Here is a 15,067-nt window from a genome sequence, read left to right on the forward strand (position 1 = left end):
GAATAAACGTGGAAAACTGATGCGCCACTGTGTTCTTGCAGAATTTTTATTATGATTGACTCTCTAGCAAGCCTATAAATTAATCTAAAGTTTTTTCAAACGTTATCCGAAATTACTTGTTTGCTGCATATGTGCTTTCTGGAGGGTTAACTATACAAAAGGAGAATAATAGTTTACGTATTTTACTAATATTATATGATTATTGTGAGATAAATCTCATATCGACTCACTTCAAAAAACAGCAAATAAAAAAATATTCAATTTTAAATTAAAATACGTATAATTTGATTTCATTTGGAGAAAATTATATTATATTATAATTTATTAAATATTAAAATATGGCAATTATTTATAAGCAAAAATGCGAAAAGTTCACATAACTGCGTTTAACAAATAAAATGTTACATGAAATCAGGAATATTGTGTCGTTGCTTTTTGAATTGAGTTTTCAATAAAGTTGTGTAATATAAATAAATAATTATTATTCATAATATTATTACGATATGTGAAAATGAGTACGAGTGGCTGATATTTCTAGTATTTCGTATTAATTATATTGTAGAATTTAAGCGTTATAAAAGTATAGAATACTCGATAATCGTAATATTTGTTTCATATTTTAACGCTCTTAATTATCATCGAGTTATTTATTATTAATTATTAGTCATTAATTCTTGGATACAGCGGACTTCCATTACATGAATCGTTCAATTATTTTCAATCTGTACTAATTATATCATATAATAAATAGCGTTCATCATTGTTCAAAAAGTTGCAATTACTGCACAATTAAAACTACAATAAAATATTGAATTGTTGATCCAATTTATTGTAATTTTTGTGTCGCAAAATTTTTATTTCAAAATTGTATTCAATAATTGTTATTGCATAAATAAAATACCAATTTTGACATTATGGGCTTTAGATTAAATAAGATCGACGCTCTCAGATTGAAACTATAACTTTCTAAACCAATTTCACATTCGATCAACGGTAAGCAGTCCCTTTCATTGACGGAAAATGGTTTAGATCGGAAATAGTGTCGTTTCCGATAAAAAGAAGTCTACTGTACCTTCAATTCTAGCAATATGGGGTCCAGTTGATCGTTTCGATCGACTTTGGGCTAGCGATAAGACAGAGTTAGAATTTTTTGGGGTCATACTATCAGCTGTGCACATAAAACTTGATGCGTATGTGAATATATATATACATATATATATATATATATATATATATATATATATATATATATAATGCAATCTTGATTTCGTTGTAAGAAGAGCAGAAGTGGAAAAGAGGATCTTCTTGTATCCTGTTGTATCCTTTCAGTCCTTTTTCAGTCCTTTCGTATGCGACATCTTTTATTCCTCAAGCGATATTCATTCTATTCATTCATTCTATTATTTAATCAGATAAGATTATTCTATAATTTATATTTAACACTTTAATAAGCTCTTGAATTTTTATATGTTGAATTTTCAAATTTATATATTCTCTATATATTTTTTATGTATTTTCATATATTCCTTATATATTTTTTTAAATCGCCAACTTTTTTTCTTAGGACTTTTATCTTTTTTGACTTGATCTCTAAGAGATCTTCTTAGAGATCCATGAATCGTTCAGCGAAAAGAGAGATATCTTTAAATTTTGAGAGTTTTAAAATTTTACGTAACAATAATTAATGTTTACATGTAGAATGTAATCGTCACGTGCAATATTTTACGTACTCACGTACTCACGTACACGAAACAAGATATGGTCACGCATGTACACACCGCACGCGTGAGATACAAAATGCTTGATCGTTTCAGGTCGTACCAACAACAATCTTTCTACGGGATTGATGGTAGTGATCTTGGTGGGTGTCGTGACGGGCGTCTTCCTTTGTTTTGCACTAATGGCTGTTTGCTACAGGTACAGTAACAGCGAGATCAAGGCCTGTCGTCTTCGTCTTCGTCGTCGTAATTCGTGGCTAGCTGGATGATGATGATGATGATAATGATGATGATAATGATGATAATGATGATGATAATGATGAGGAGGCATCGCACGCGGCCATCAATGTTCTATCATAATATCGATCACTCTTAGCCTATTCTACTCGGTGTTCACTTATTACACATATTAACGCGAGAGTTGCAGAAACAAAAATCGCTGCGTTCAGCTCACACGACGACAGTGAGAAGATTATTTATATGTTGATGTCTCTCATTTATCCTCAGCTTTCTCTCAATTTTTTTTTGGCATCCTTCACTAAATGAGTTGCAAGAAAACTGCTAGTGTAGATTTCTCGAACCTTTCTTGGATCATATTACCTCGCAGAATGGATCGCTTGCAACCTTAGACCCTTGACGCTTCAGCTTTTGGTTCACTTAGATTCTAATTATCTCACATCCTAGATTCCTTGCGAAGAAAGTTCCTTAGAAGAGCACAGTTGTCCTACATGCTATGCATTCGAGATTGTTCCCACTATGCTAAAATCCTACGCTTCGTGAATCTTAAGTTATCTTGAATCTTAAATTACTCAGGTAACATATAGTTAATTCTTAAAAATCTTAAGTTTTAGATTGGATTATTTGATATTCAAGCTTTATTACCAAACGATTATTGTTGATTTTTAAAATCTTCAGCTGTATTTATCCATATGTATTCTCCATGAAAATTGAATGCAGCTGGTTTTGTGTCTGTATCGCTCGCATACATGACAAAATATATGTATATCTTTTTTTTCTATATATATATTATATATTTATATATATATAAATAATATTGTCACTATGTGGTGTGCTATGGATGTGCTCATGGCATAGTGATTTATAATCGTGACTATGTTGTTCGAACGACGATTTCGATCTTACTAATTATCGCGTTTCGAGGGACAACAATGAGAATTTCTTACAAACATAACGTTACGAGCAAGAAATTAAATTAAAATAAAAAAAAATACAGATAAATATAAGATAGATAATAAATATAAATTGTGTACATATTTTATGTCTCTTTGAGTTTGCTAAAAATCGAGATATTTTTATATAATTAGATTTTATAAGAAAAAATTGTGAAAAAATTGGAAGCAAATTCTATGAAATAATAAAAAAGTTTGTCTTTGTCAAAATATTTGGTCGTCCCTCAAAAAGCGACGTTGGAGGACTTATACAATGTGCCAGCTGCTTGTATGCCCTATGAAAGCATGAAAGAAGCTGATTAGCGAAGAATCTATTGAACATCGTTAATTACTAATAATTGTGTACAACTTGGCGGACCCTTACAAATTAGAAGTATTAATTAGAAGTATTAATTTCTTAAGTCAACGAAACAGGCTCTTTACAGAAAATCGATGTTCCGATAAATTAAATGATACAATTAATCCTTTTGGCAATTGTCCGCAAAATATTGACATTTTATATTTACAATTAGTTTATTTATAACTGACTGCTATTATAACCGAAAAGAATATTAAGAACTAAAAATATTGATAGAAACTGCCTTTTTCCAGAGAGAATATGAAAGGATTCTAGGGTAATATAACGGATCTACGCGTTTCTTTGGATCCTTGGATCCTTGGATACTACCAAGATCTGTGGATTTTCATGTTTTTGAATATTGAATTTCACGGTTTCTCACATTCTTGAGATCTTACAGATTTACGAATTAATTATAGGCTTAGATGATTAAAATTTTATGTCCTCGAGTACTAATAATAAGATAAATATTATATATAAATTCTCAAATTTGAGAAGAGAATCAAGATTCTGAAACTCTGTCGAACATACTATTAACCTGATTATGAAACTTTGTAACTTGAAACTTGCAGATTTTTATTTCTTATTTTTTTTTGTTTGACGATTGAATTCCGCACGACACCTAACGTGATACTGAATCTGCATTTTTCAAGTTATAAAGTTTAATAATTGGAGCAACAATGTAGAGTGTTTTAAAACGCAGCTCAAGATTTACTTTTCTTATGTTTATTATAATGATTAAAATTTTATATCATTAATATGATAATAATACAATACATACTAAAATAAATTCTTAAATTTTATTGCACATAATATCACGAGTAAAGCTTGGGTTGCATTATTCTAAAAATGAACACTCTATATTAAATAGCGATTGTTTATGTATACAATAATATACATATATGTATGTCTCTCTTCACGTGCTGATATTGGCTTCTCTGTTTCTTGTCTGTTTCTGTCTGCCATCTCTGTCTGTCTGCATGCTGTGGGACGCTCGGATACGAAAATACCGAATCGAACCACCCCGCTACGTAAACTGCAATGGTGTAAATCTTCATATTGCAAAACAAACAAAAAAAAAAAAATAAATAAATGAACGTATAATAATACATTCATGACGGTGTAAAATGACGGCGCGTCACATGGACGTCTGACGATGATGATGATGACGAATGCTAATGATGATGACAACGAATTACATACACACAATACGTATATACAGAGAACTACCACGGCTCTAACACTGTATTTTTAGTTGGTATGCTCATGTCGGTGGTAGGGGGTGTTTTCGTAGTATTTGCTCTGATGGCTCTCTGCTACAGGTCAGTCGTAGTACATAAAAACTTCTCCCTCTGTCTCAGGTTAGTGTGCAGAAACATACACAAGTAGAACTTTTCTCTCTCTCTCTCTCTTTCTTTCTCTTTCTTTCTTTTTTTCTTTCTTTCTCTTTCTCTCTCTCTCTCTCTGTCAGTGTCCTTTTTCTTTTTTCTTCTGTTTCTTTCTTTCTCTCTTTCTTCTCTCTTCCTTTTCCGTACGTGTGTTACAAGGGGTGAAAGGAGTGTGCGCACTAAGAGTGGCATGCCGCTCTTCGAGAAATTTGCAGTGCAACTTGTTTCCTCAGCAAGCATTCGGTTTCGTTGCTCGATGTTGCTTTCGTGTTACTGTTCATGGTAGTGCACCTTGACATGAATCTTGACGAAAGGCTAATTTTGCTGTTATGTTTTTATTTTGATCACGAAATCGGTTCTTATTTGACGATCGATTAATAGTCTAGTCAATGCTTATTTATAGCTTCGATAAAAAGTCCGATATCATTTTCGATTAATATAATCTTTAGATCCTCTAGATGCACCTTGAATTTTTTCAAAGTGTAGAACTCATATATTTCAAAAATTACATTTTACAGGAAAAATTGTATTAATGTAATCTTGTATTAATAAGTTTTATTTTGAAATAATTAATCAAAAGACTCTCATGAAAGTTTTAAATAAGCTCGCTAAGAAATATGATTCCAAATTCCTCGAAGAATGAAGCTTGGTTACTAGCGTACGCTTTTCTCGATTGTGACCCTCTTTATGCATGTATACATTATTAATGTGCTCATATGTACATGCATATATTCATGCAATTAAAATTGGTATCTGTATTTTTTCCATACTTTTTTATTTTTACTTTTTCTTCTATAATTTTGATCTTTACTTGCTTTGCTAACGGCAAAAAGAATTGCAAATGTTAAAAAATGTTTGTATCTTAGCACAATCATTAATAATCGAATTTGTTTCAAATTATTAAAATTATCGAAAATATTTAAATATTTCTCGTTCAATTATACATATTTAAAAATCAAAATTTATTTTTAAATCGCAAAGAAATTTGAACTAAATGTTTATCACTCAAGATTTCACCCTCTTAAAATTTATTATTTAATTTTAAACTTTGCTTATCTCTTATCAATTTAATCCTAAACAGTATACGATATCTTTCGTTCATAAAAAAGGCGCGTTTTTAATAACAGCTTTAATGATACGGTATTCTGGAAGCGATGACATTATGTTGCTAAATATTTTCAATTGATTTTTTGCTTTTTACTGCTGTATTTAATGCTGTTTAGGGTTAAAATGTCATTTGTGTGTGTCTTTCGCTGATTTGTTAATGGGTACTGCAGTGGTGAAGGCGATTCCTGTAGGGCCAGCTGCGGATGTACCAATTGACTGGTTATCTATTTTGCTTTGGAATTAACTTTTGCATGCTAAGAGGGTCCATTGACTTTTGTAGCGGGAATATAAATCAAACGTTGATCAAACGCGAATTTTCTTATAATGCTTATGTTATTCGTAACAATTTTGATCACAGATACGTAGACTTGGATGATACTCATCCGCCAGTTTAAGAGGCATTATCAGCGCCATGTGGATAATCATTGCAGAGTATTGAACGTTGTTGAATATTGATAGTTATGAGCTGTATCGCAAAATATTGGATACGTTCGATTAATGACCAAACTATTAAGTTTTGATTAATGTTATATAATGTGACAAAAAAAAGAAAATTGTTATCTCCATGTTTAATTTGTAAAAAATTACATGTAATAAAATATTCTTATTAAATTTAGCATATATATAATTAACATAAGTTTCTCGAACCTCGTATGTTAGCAACGTTATATTTACTGCATTTTTCTACGGAATCTTCCTTCAATATTACCTCAGGTGACTCTTTGATGCGTTAATTAATATAATTAACAGAAAACTAACATTTTTCTAACTTTAATGAATCATATGACAGCTATGCTAACAATTAACAAAAATGCTAGTCGGTCCACATAACTGATAATCTCTCTTAGCGTTATTTACACCCTGAAAAATTATTCGATATTACGAATAAATCTTTCGCTAGCTTGCATGCGTTTCGTCATTTTTTTTTTTTACCGCAAAACGAGTCATCAAGCTCTGCGTAATCTGCGAATTTCTCGCAGAAGGAAGAGCACCGTCCAGAAATATGACCCCCCTTACTCGAAGAAGCCGCAGCAAAAGAGCTACAGCAGTGTTTCCGGTAATCATCACGCGGAAGCTGCGGCGTTGGACACCGTCAACAAGATCCTCACCTTCGGCAGAATGCCTCAATACAGGTACGACGGTCATTTCGTTGCTCATTTTGCCGTTAGCTCTATTTTATAGAGTATTTATAAGAACTAGTAAAAAACTGACGAACTTTGCAAGAACTAGATAAGTTATGCAGAGAATTGAGTATGTGTGAAGTACAATTTCTAATAGTCGAAATAGAGAATTGATTTTTTTAATTACTGACACATTATTTGCGATAAGACTAGTTAGCGTATATAAAATATTATAAATTTCTTATGAAAATAAGATAATTTGTAATATTTGTGGCAATATTTTTGATTATAATTTTATTTTAAAATAAATAATTTATTTATGCATCGATTTAGATGAAATATATAGACGTCAATTAAAAATTAAGAATAAATTAAACAATTTCTAGTGGAATAACTTTTACAATTTTAATGTAATTTGAATTAATTAATAAGAACGTCGCTTTTTAATTTACGATTTCAATTGAAAGATTTTTATAATAATCAATTATAAATGATTATCATCAGTAAGAATGTACATTGACAGTAAGAGCATCTCATTACATTTTACATTTTATTTTAATTCTCATCTTATTTCTCATCACTTCTCGCAGTTAGCAATCTCAACATGCATGTTGAACATTTTTTTATCAAATCATCGCGATGTCCCAGAATTCGTCCCACGGATGTTAATAAGTTTATCGATGTATGGTGTAGAATTGCAGCTCGAGATGCTTCTGTCGTTCGATCGTTTTCGAGGAACATCGTCATTGCGTGACGACGAACGAAATTCGCAGTATACTCTTGTAATTTAGACAATTAAAGGAAGGGTCAAAAATCGCCAGTTAGTTTATATTTAACATAACTTTTGACATTTTTTCAAGAAATGGCACTCACAATGTCTTTTTCGTGCAAATCGATTTTTGGCTCATCCTAGATATAAAAGGTAACGCTTATTATTGAAAATGCGCGAGCAGCTTTGTAAGAAGTGAGCTGAAATTTGCTTGAATCTATGTGATTTTGGAGTTCGATACCTTTTTATTTCAGGTAAATCTCGACTCCTTAACTTCACATAAGCTTTAGTATGCGCTTAGTAATGATCTTCCTGATAGGCATTATTAATTGCATTAGATATTTGAATATAAAATACAAAATTCTTTTGAAGGATTATGAAATAATGCGCGGATATAATAGATTATTGTATAAAAATGTAAAATTATTATGTTTTAACAAGATAAATTCCTTTTTTTATAAAACTATCCTAATTTGTTACAGATTGATAATTATTTTAATTGTAAGACATCAAATTGATATTTCTTGTAAAGTTTTAAACCAATGGTCGAGATTCAGTGAATAAAAATCACGGTTCGTGAAAAACTATATTTATTTATCGCACTTTTTATTTATCACGTTCATCAATAATATAATCGAAGCGCGCGAACGACAGAAAATTACGAGCACTGCTCGATCAAGTTTTTTTATTCCACAAGTAAGGAAGATAGCATTACAGAATTTTATTAACCCTCGACTGTTATGAACTAAGCAATATTGCAAAGAATTTAATTTAAATATAGTAAAAAATATTAATTACAGATTGCAATACTAATTTTTGCAAACACAGTATAATTGTTCTTAAATATTTTTTTAAATAATTAGTAATGCCATTAAGTAAAATATCTTTTTGATTATCAAGTCAAAATAAATTACAATTTTCAATGTAATATCGATTACATCATAACATCTCAAATTCATATAAATTAACATTATTAAGAAAAATAGTTACAACAGACAATATATTATCCGGCAAATAAAATAAAAATTCAACAAAATGTAAGTTCTATAATCTTTTTTGCAATTTTAGAATGTCATTCTTTAGCAATGAAGTAAATATATAAAAAATAAATAAATAAATAAAATTCTTTTGATTACTGATAAGAACTGAACGAGAAATACATTTCTTATTTGAATAAAAATAGATTTTAAATAAACAGTGCACATGGCAATTGAGGGTTAATAAGAATAGCCGCGGCATGCCTATATTAGTATATTTCTAGCCGCGGCGAGACCCAGCGCGTGCTGTTTCGACCCCCGAATAACGTCGCCGCCGCCGACGGGCCAAGAGTCAAGTAAGTTTCACGTTCTCGGTTATATTCACTGTTACACTTTTGGTCCAATCAAGGAATCATAAATTGCGCTACTTTTAGCACCCTTCTAATCATTGACAAACAAATCCATTGACATTTCTTGGCATTAAATCATTTTGTAATTACTTTTTTTCATCAAAAATCGATAGTTATCCGACATAACAGTTAATTTATTAAAATTCGGAGGATATTCGATAAATTAACTAATATTTATTTTAAAATTGTACTACTTTAGAATATCTATTATTCCTTACTTGGACCATTGTCAATGATCGCAATAATTTGATCGGTGATTCATCTGCGTTTCAATAACACCGGAAATAACGCGTTGCAGTTACTGTAATCGTAGCTTCGCAAATTTTTGACGATTTAAAGAATTAACTCTTCTTTGCATCTAACTATATTTTTTAACAGTCCGGCTCGGATTCATATTTTATTTCTCTTCTTGTATTTTGCACAAAACTATTTTTTGCGCAATCACAATTTCAATAATTCTGCTGACTTTGCGACACACACGCTGCGGTCAAACCGAATGTAGATGTTCGAATTTTTGCATGCTCATTGCTATCCACACCGCATAGCTCTTATTATTTCATCCTGCTATAATTTTTTGTTCATTGCATGATGGTGGGTGCACTTTTACAGGGTGTTCCAGTATTATTGTAGAGTTTACTACATATTTTTTTTTCTTCATAAAATCTGGGATACCGTGTACAGATATTAAATAACATATCATTAATTTTTAATTATGCATTAAATACATTAACAATATTGTACATAAAACATTCACCAAGAATTGTTTCTTTTTTCACTCAATATCTCATCGTAAAAGCATTAAACATCATTTTTTAATGATGATTTTTATGATCACCATTCATTTTTGCAATTATGTGTAAACAGACAATGATAGGACAATTGCAATAGTTATTGCAATGCCAATGGCCTAATTTCAAAATCAATATATAGTAGATATTATAATATGAATAAAAATTTTAATCCTCTGAGGCACAGAAGAATTTAATGTTTTTTTTTTTTTTTTTTATGATAAACGCTCAAATACTTCTCAAAGACTGACTCAATTAAGTTTCTGCACATTTCTCTTTTCGTACAAATAGGAAATAGCACGAAGTATTGAAGATAATAATAAAAGCAAAACATCGATATAGATCTCTGACCGGTCTTTCAGGGAGCATAAACCGCAGCCGAAGAGGCACGGCGTGGAGGAGGAAGATGGAGGTACGGGAGCAGAGGAGGTTGTCTCTTTCATTGATCTCCCACCAAACAATCTCACAAAGTTGCCTGAGAAGGGAATTTTAAAGAAACACGGTGGTTACGGTATTGTAATGCCTGATAGTTGTAACACAACAAATGGGCGTGATGATTCACGATATCCCGTGAAGAGTAGCTGGAGGAAGCTCGAATGAGCCAAAAGATCAAAAGAAAGCTAGCCGAACTTGTAGCTCAAGTGATGCGCCTAATCACATAGTGTTGAATAACATAAAAAAAAGCACAGAAAATTAGCGCAGAAAAATGTAATCGAATTTTCGAACTTTATTAGTCCACGATTATTTTGAGTGATAGTCAATATTGAATATTTTACTTTGAAAATATCAATGCTACTTTTAACAAAAAATTTTTTTAGAAAATCCTATAAATATAAATGAAATATTTAGTTCTCTGCAATCACTTTTTCCAGTTTGTTAACAGAATATTTTCAGTTACGGAGTCAAATATTTATGTTTTCTATTGTGTATTATTGCATAAATGCTAAATTTAATATTTGTAACGTAGAATTTAAACAGCGAAATCTCTAAAAAAAAATTATTCACAATCTTGCGCACATTACATGCTCGGTTATCTTTCGATGCTCTGCTAGTTTGAGCTTCTTGCACCGACCCTTCGCGAACGTTAACCCTTTATAAATCACTGATTCTCACATACATTCATCTTCATCACCAAATAAAACGGTTATCATATAAAACAAATTAATTTAGTATATAAAATTGTAGATATACTAACATTACATTACATTTCAGACCTAATATTATCTTAATATATAAGGGGTTAATACAGGACTCTCTTAAAAGCATCTTCTAAAGAAATCTTTACAATCATCTAACTCTCTCATGCGCTGATTAATGACTTGTGTGACTTTTTCCACTATGCGCAAATAAAATATACGAAGCTCCTTTTTATTCTGTGTAAGAAAAAATCGTAGATCAATGAAACTAATTTAGTAACAGCACATTAGCGTCCGCAAAAACGTGTACGAGAAAAATTGCTAAATCTCGAAAGAAAGAGCCCATAAGACGGATTGCGCACGAAAGAGTTAACGCGAACTGCACCACCGAAAGACCTTGTTTCACGAAACGGTAACTCGAGTCACATGTTCGCTAGGAATAGGTGGAGGCGCGATAGAGCACGTGGAAAGAACCCTGAATCAGCTGAATGGCTATCACGAGGACATACTCGAGGTGCTGAAGAACGCGGCCAGCCGTCGCGATCTCGCGGGCACTCCATCGGGCAGCGGCAATCTCCTGGACGAGGACGCACTACGCAAGTCACTGGCCGAGTGCGGCTACCCCGATGTGTACCGCAAGGACACTGACGGCCAGGACAACGGCATCGACAACGGACAGGAGGACGAGGAGGAGGATGTGGAACTGCAGCCGCCGTGCGGCACCATTCGTATACGCACTCTCGAGGACCTCATTCGCCAACTCGAGCATCGAGCGACTACGAGGTAGAAATAAAAAATATTTCGTACACCAGAATTTCCTTGATGCTTTGGAATTTAAAATTCTCAAATCTGCTATGATTTTTTAATATTTCAAATATTGGCGCTTCTTTAAAAATCGCCGAATATGTAGATTTTAAAATTCTTGAAAGTTTAAATTCTTCGATTTTAACATACTGCCATAATTATCTTATTTTTGGAAAGAAATTCAATTCTTTTCGAAATGAAAAAAATACACTGATAATTATTTCTGTTATCAGACCCTACATGAGTGGCCAGATGAGTCCGAGCGGGTCCGAAGAGATACGAATATCCGAGGGTGATCCGGATCGACACTACAGAATCGATTCTTCTGTCTGTAGCGAGTCATCTCAAGGGTAAGAACTTGCGAGAGAGAGAAATATGCGCGCTTATGTCAGACAAGCTTTTAAAACTCAATTCAGACAAAGAGCCTTAATTTCAAAATACTCTTTTCAACTATAGAAATGTTTATTACGATACACTATAATGAAATATTTCCTAGACATTTTAGTAATGATTTGTAAATTAGACATTTATTTCAATTCAACAACGTACCGAAACAATCGGTTAAATACTTCCGAGCTTTTTCATACTTTGTTAATCACAATTATTGTCAGCAGACATTTTACACGCTGCCATAACTCTCACTGTGAATTGCTTACTATCTCCTCTTTCGCCAATTTATTACATTAACCCTCTCATATATGTCAGTCAGTTGCTACAAAATGTTTTTAAAAATATTTCTATCTAAATTACTAAAAGCGTAATTTAAATTACATTTTTAAAATTCAATTTTATTTTTTAGTTAACATGTGGCAGTAACTTTTATATAATATAATAATATTCTTTAATCTCTTTCCTCGTTATTTTTAATATACTTTTGTTGTTATTCTGCCAGAATTAAATTAAACTTGTAAAGAATAAAAGTACCTGTACAGAATAAGAGATTATATGCAAAATTTTAATACTTCTAATATTTCACACAAAAAAAAAAAAAAAAAAAAAAAAAAAAATGCGCAAAGAGCAAAAAATAATGATATAATAATGTACTTAAATGAGCGGAAAGATCCGAATAATTATTACAGTAGAATGAGAGGGTTAACTTATTATCTTACTCTGCTTCCTATCTTGCGCATCAGAAGGCTGTCAGACTCGACGCATTTATTTATGTATATCAGACACTACATTCGATGTTTTTGCGAAACCGTAGATAACAATAAGATACGCGCAAGGATAACGGGAAAGGATACACACTTGGTAATAAATCATTAATAGATATGGATAAAAAAAAAATTTACTCGAGGTAAAATGCGGAGTCTGTTTATACTGTATAATCATAACGAGCTTGATTATAACGAATTCATTGTGATCCAATCATAATATAAGGCGCCGACGAGTGAGAAACGAAATTGTACGAATTCGTTAGCGTCATAAAATTGATGAAATAAAATTGACTTACCGATACCAGGTGTGAATATCGCTGTTGTCGCACCCTAGAGAACATAAAAAAAGAAATTATTAATTATATTATAAGTTATATAGATAATTAATTATACCAAAAATAAAACAAATAAGATAAGCGTCCCGAGTGTTTTCTACACATAAATACCAAATTAATATCTAAATTAAATTCTCCAGTATCAGAGAGAAAGAGAGAGAAAGGGAGAGAGAGAAAGGGAGAGAGAGAAAGAGAGAGAGCGAGCAGGAAGTAAATTCTAAATGACAAATAAAAAAAGTCTCAGCACAAATGGAAGCCGCGTAGCTCGTAGACTTATGCAGGAATTGATTGGATTTCCTACGTAGAAGCAGAAGATGTAGCCGCGGCCGCGACGAGGACGCTAGTAGATTCGTCTACGGTAGATACCGTCAGCCGACGTCCCGCAGTCCTTACGGCAACCATCAGCACACCCATCAACACTCCCATCAAATGCACCTCGAGGACGAGGGTATCTATGAAACTGCCGATCCTGACAGAGGCTCAAATACTAGGGGTGAAACACCCGATTGTGAAAGGTATAGCAAGAATCCTTGCATCACGAGAAATCCTACGGCTTCACTAGTAGCAATTATTCACTGATATATCCGACTTGTCGCGATTCACATCTACAACACCTCCCCCTGTCACAAATCCCACGATTAAACCGCGTATACCTCAGATAAGGATGGTGCATGTGTTGTTGTTTGCAAAAAAAAAAAAAAGAAACCTAGTGAATATATTGGCGAACCCGAATTTAAAACAATTAAAAATCATATGAAAATCATGTGTCGTATCGAAAAAATTAACAAAAGGCGCAAACCAATTTGAGAAAAAGTAGGATTCTAGATTCAAACGGAACTACATCTTTAATCATTAAAGATTCTTCCGTCATATTACGGATATGTTTAAGAATGAGAGTAAAGAATTGTGAGTATTACGCCAACTGTTACTGACTGAAGAGTTGGAAATCTATGTAAAGTATAAATAGACTCGGCATACGATATTCAACTTGCAATTCCGCAATTGCAGCGTTCGCAATTGCATTGCATATCGAACTAATCAAACAGTTTATCGAAAGTAATACAATTTATATAAAAAATTTCGAAGAGAGAAGCAAAATGCACACGAAAGTCTGCATGCTTTTTCGTTCGCTTTTGTGTTGTGTGAATGCTGCTCTAAACAACAAAACAATGACAACATTTGTTTGGCCAGTGAGAGCTCGATACAATATGTCTCAAATCTACCAGATATTTTTCCAAATAGCGTAGATCCAATATTAGCAATTCACGTTCTGCAAATAACTAAACTTTGCGATTAATCTTCATTTCTATTATTAATTTATTATTAAATTTATTAATATTTAAATATTCTGTAGATCTGGGACATCTGATGGAGCCTAAGATTACGGTCGAATACCGCGCATGTTGCTTCTAGCATTTTGCATTGCAAAAAGTTTTCGAAACTGAAATGAACGAATCTCTCAATCTATCAAGCGACTGTAAGAGACTTTTCGCAGTTCATTTCCCAACAGAACGTGAATTTATGTTGTAATCGATGTTTGCGCACTTATCCTTATCTGAAGTTTTTCTTCGTGATGATATGTTCGAGGATAATGTGTACGAGGAATGTTGAATTAAATAGTAATCGTAGTGATGAATCGCAAGGCTTCGCACGCGCTTTAAATGTTTAAAAAAGAATTAATATTTCAGTTTATGTGTGTACGTGATACTTCCTCTACAGAATTAGGGTTTAATCCGGATTTAATTAGAGCTTCCTAAAATAAAATCGTATTTTATGAAATTGATCGAATACATCGCAATTTTTTAAATAAATTTAATATTACTGATTCGC

The 15,067-nt window shown here is 32.3% G+C and overlaps 2 protein-coding genes across 21 annotated transcripts in view; one reads left to right on the forward strand and one right to left on the reverse strand.

The window, feature by feature from the left end:
• LOC105670555 (centrosomal protein of 131 kDa) overlaps positions 1–15,067 on the reverse strand; it is a 64,805-nt gene that overhangs the window by 47,141 nt on the left and 2,597 nt on the right. Inside the window, exon 2 of one of the 2 annotated variants that reach the window (XM_012364124.2) lies at positions 13,199–13,232. The gene's annotated coding sequence lies outside the window, so the exon portion shown is untranslated. Of the gene's footprint in view, positions 1–13,198; positions 13,334–15,067 lie in introns of those variants that run through there. The other variant, XM_067360260.1, reaches the window with a different exon arrangement.
• The window catches only part of mmd (mind-meld), a 38,851-nt gene that overhangs the window by 22,513 nt on the left and 1,271 nt on the right, over positions 1–15,067 (forward strand). For 3 of the 19 annotated variants that reach the window (XM_012364122.2, XM_012364110.2, XM_012364113.2), the window contains exons 19-25: positions 4,468–4,606; positions 6,721–6,873; positions 8,892–8,963; positions 10,168–10,316; positions 11,379–11,724; positions 11,979–12,095; positions 13,543–13,752. In XM_012364122.2, the coding sequence (XP_012219545.1) occupies positions 4,468–4,606; positions 6,721–6,873; positions 8,892–8,963; positions 10,168–10,316; positions 11,379–11,724; positions 11,979–12,095; positions 13,543–13,752 (1,186 nt within the window). Of the gene's footprint in view, positions 1–1,814; positions 1,918–4,467; positions 4,607–6,720; positions 6,874–8,891; positions 8,964–10,167; positions 10,317–11,378; positions 11,725–11,978; positions 12,096–13,542; positions 13,753–15,067 lie in introns of all 19 variants that reach the window. The other 16 variants (XM_012364116.2, XM_012364117.2, XM_067360253.1 and 13 more) reach the window with 13 other exon arrangements.

The sequence above is a fragment of the Linepithema humile genome, chromosome 8 (assembly GCF_040581485.1).
Source record: "Linepithema humile isolate Giens D197 chromosome 8, Lhum_UNIL_v1.0, whole genome shotgun sequence".
Lineage (NCBI taxonomy): Eukaryota > Metazoa > Arthropoda > Insecta > Hymenoptera > Formicidae > Linepithema > Linepithema humile.